At 34.3% G+C, this 1,585-nt stretch overlaps 1 protein-coding gene across 1 annotated transcript in view; it reads right to left on the bottom strand.

Annotated features, from left to right (window-relative positions):
• NEB (nebulin) overlaps window positions 1–1,585 on the bottom strand; it is a 216,264-nt gene that overhangs the window by 98,423 nt on the left and 116,256 nt on the right. Inside the window, 1 exon segment of the mRNA XM_027877594.1 lies at window positions 1,062–1,166. Within this exon segment, the coding sequence (XP_027733395.1) occupies window positions 1,062–1,166 (105 nt within the window).

Genomic DNA, 1,585 nt, shown 5'->3' with positions numbered 1-1,585 from the left:
GGTAATTGGGGTTAAGTGACTGCCCAGGGTCACACAGCTAGTGTATATGAAGTGTCTGAGGCCAGATTTGAATTCAGGTTCTCCTGACTCAAGGCTGGAACTCTATCCACTGTGCCACCTAGCCACCCCTTTCATCATTCTTTGACAAGAATCTCTGGTTTCCATTAGTATTTTTTTTCCTGTGAAAATTAAATACACTCAACTTTCATTGCAATTGCCATAGGAAGCTAAGTTTTGGATGGAGAGAGTATGTCTTCAGAGGTCTTTAAATTCTCTTGAGGAAAATGTCAGTCCTATAGCACTAACTGGTAAACGGCTGGCAATATCACTGAACTATGGCCTGCTATCTGCATGGCCCCGTAGGAAGTCTCTCATTTCTTTGAGGTTGTGTCTCTCTTAAGGATATATAATTCCTCTAGTCTCCTCCCCTGTCACCCTCCTTTCCCTGGTCAACTTTCAAATCTTGTAGCATTGTAACAGGGGTAGCAGATGAGGTAAACAACTGGGGTCCTACTGTTTTGTTCTATAATTGAAGGTAAGGGTAGGGGATTTTTTTTGGGGGGGGGTATTGTTTTTTAAACACAATTAACACTAATCTCACCTACCCCTCCTCTCTGCCCCAACAACTGGATTACACATCATAAGTAAGTCATAATATTGTACTTAGAAAAGCAGTGATCATGTCCTGTCTGTTTCTACTATTCATTCTTCCCTTTTTGTCTTTTTTAAAAAATTAAAATTTTTTCAAAAGTCTAAAATTGAACACCAAGTATTTGTTTCTTTTTCTTTTCTTATTTTGTAAAATAAAAAAAATTTAAATTGAACACCAACTCAAACAACTAAACTTTCTTAGTAACTATTCACATTTATTAATTTCAACAAAATATAAACTTTTTTTACTGATTCTAAATTCTCATTTTGATTCTTTATCTTTTCATTCTCATTCTCTTTTCTTCTTATAGCGTCATAATTGAGTGTGCATTCAATTCTTTGGGTTCTGCCTTTTTCTCTTTGTATTATTTTATAAGGGTCTTTTCCTACCCATTCTTAAAGCTACTCACCGCACTGTAGTTTATTTTGTTGAGTTTGGCAAGCATGATTTCTGGTGTGTCTGGCATGACATGGATTGTTTTCTTATCATTTTCCCATGCTTCTGTGTATAAACGCTATATAAAAAAAAAGAAGAAAGGTTTATTTTCTAGCCTGTATACAATTGTTTACCAGAATCTTCTTCTCTCTGTCTTGTGTGGTGATAATAAAATGAGGGAGAAGGAATTTCCATTTTTTCTATGCATCTAACATAACTTCTTTTCTTTTAAAATTTCCTTATTCTGAACTTAGACACCAAATAAAACAAACATGAAAAATACATAATAAATTCAACATTTAACTTTAATAGCTGTCCCAATTTTTTGTCTTTTTTTTTTTGGCTTCCCTTCTGTGCATTTTTAAAAAAAAAGATGTTTTAATGATTCTCTCTTTCTTCCTTTCTCTTTCTTTCCTTTATTTCTTCTTTCTTTCTCTCTTTCTTTTTCTTTCTTTTTCTTCCTTCCTTCCTTCCTTCCTTCCTTCCTTCCTTCCTTCC

The sequence above is a fragment of the Vombatus ursinus genome, unplaced genomic scaffold (genome assembly GCF_900497805.2).
Source record: "Vombatus ursinus unplaced genomic scaffold, bare-nosed wombat genome assembly UNPS02014813.1, whole genome shotgun sequence".
NCBI lineage: Eukaryota > Metazoa > Chordata > Mammalia > Diprotodontia > Vombatidae > Vombatus > Vombatus ursinus.
The sequence above is the reverse complement of the archived record's forward strand: the minus strand, read 5'-3'. Positions and strand labels throughout refer to the sequence as shown.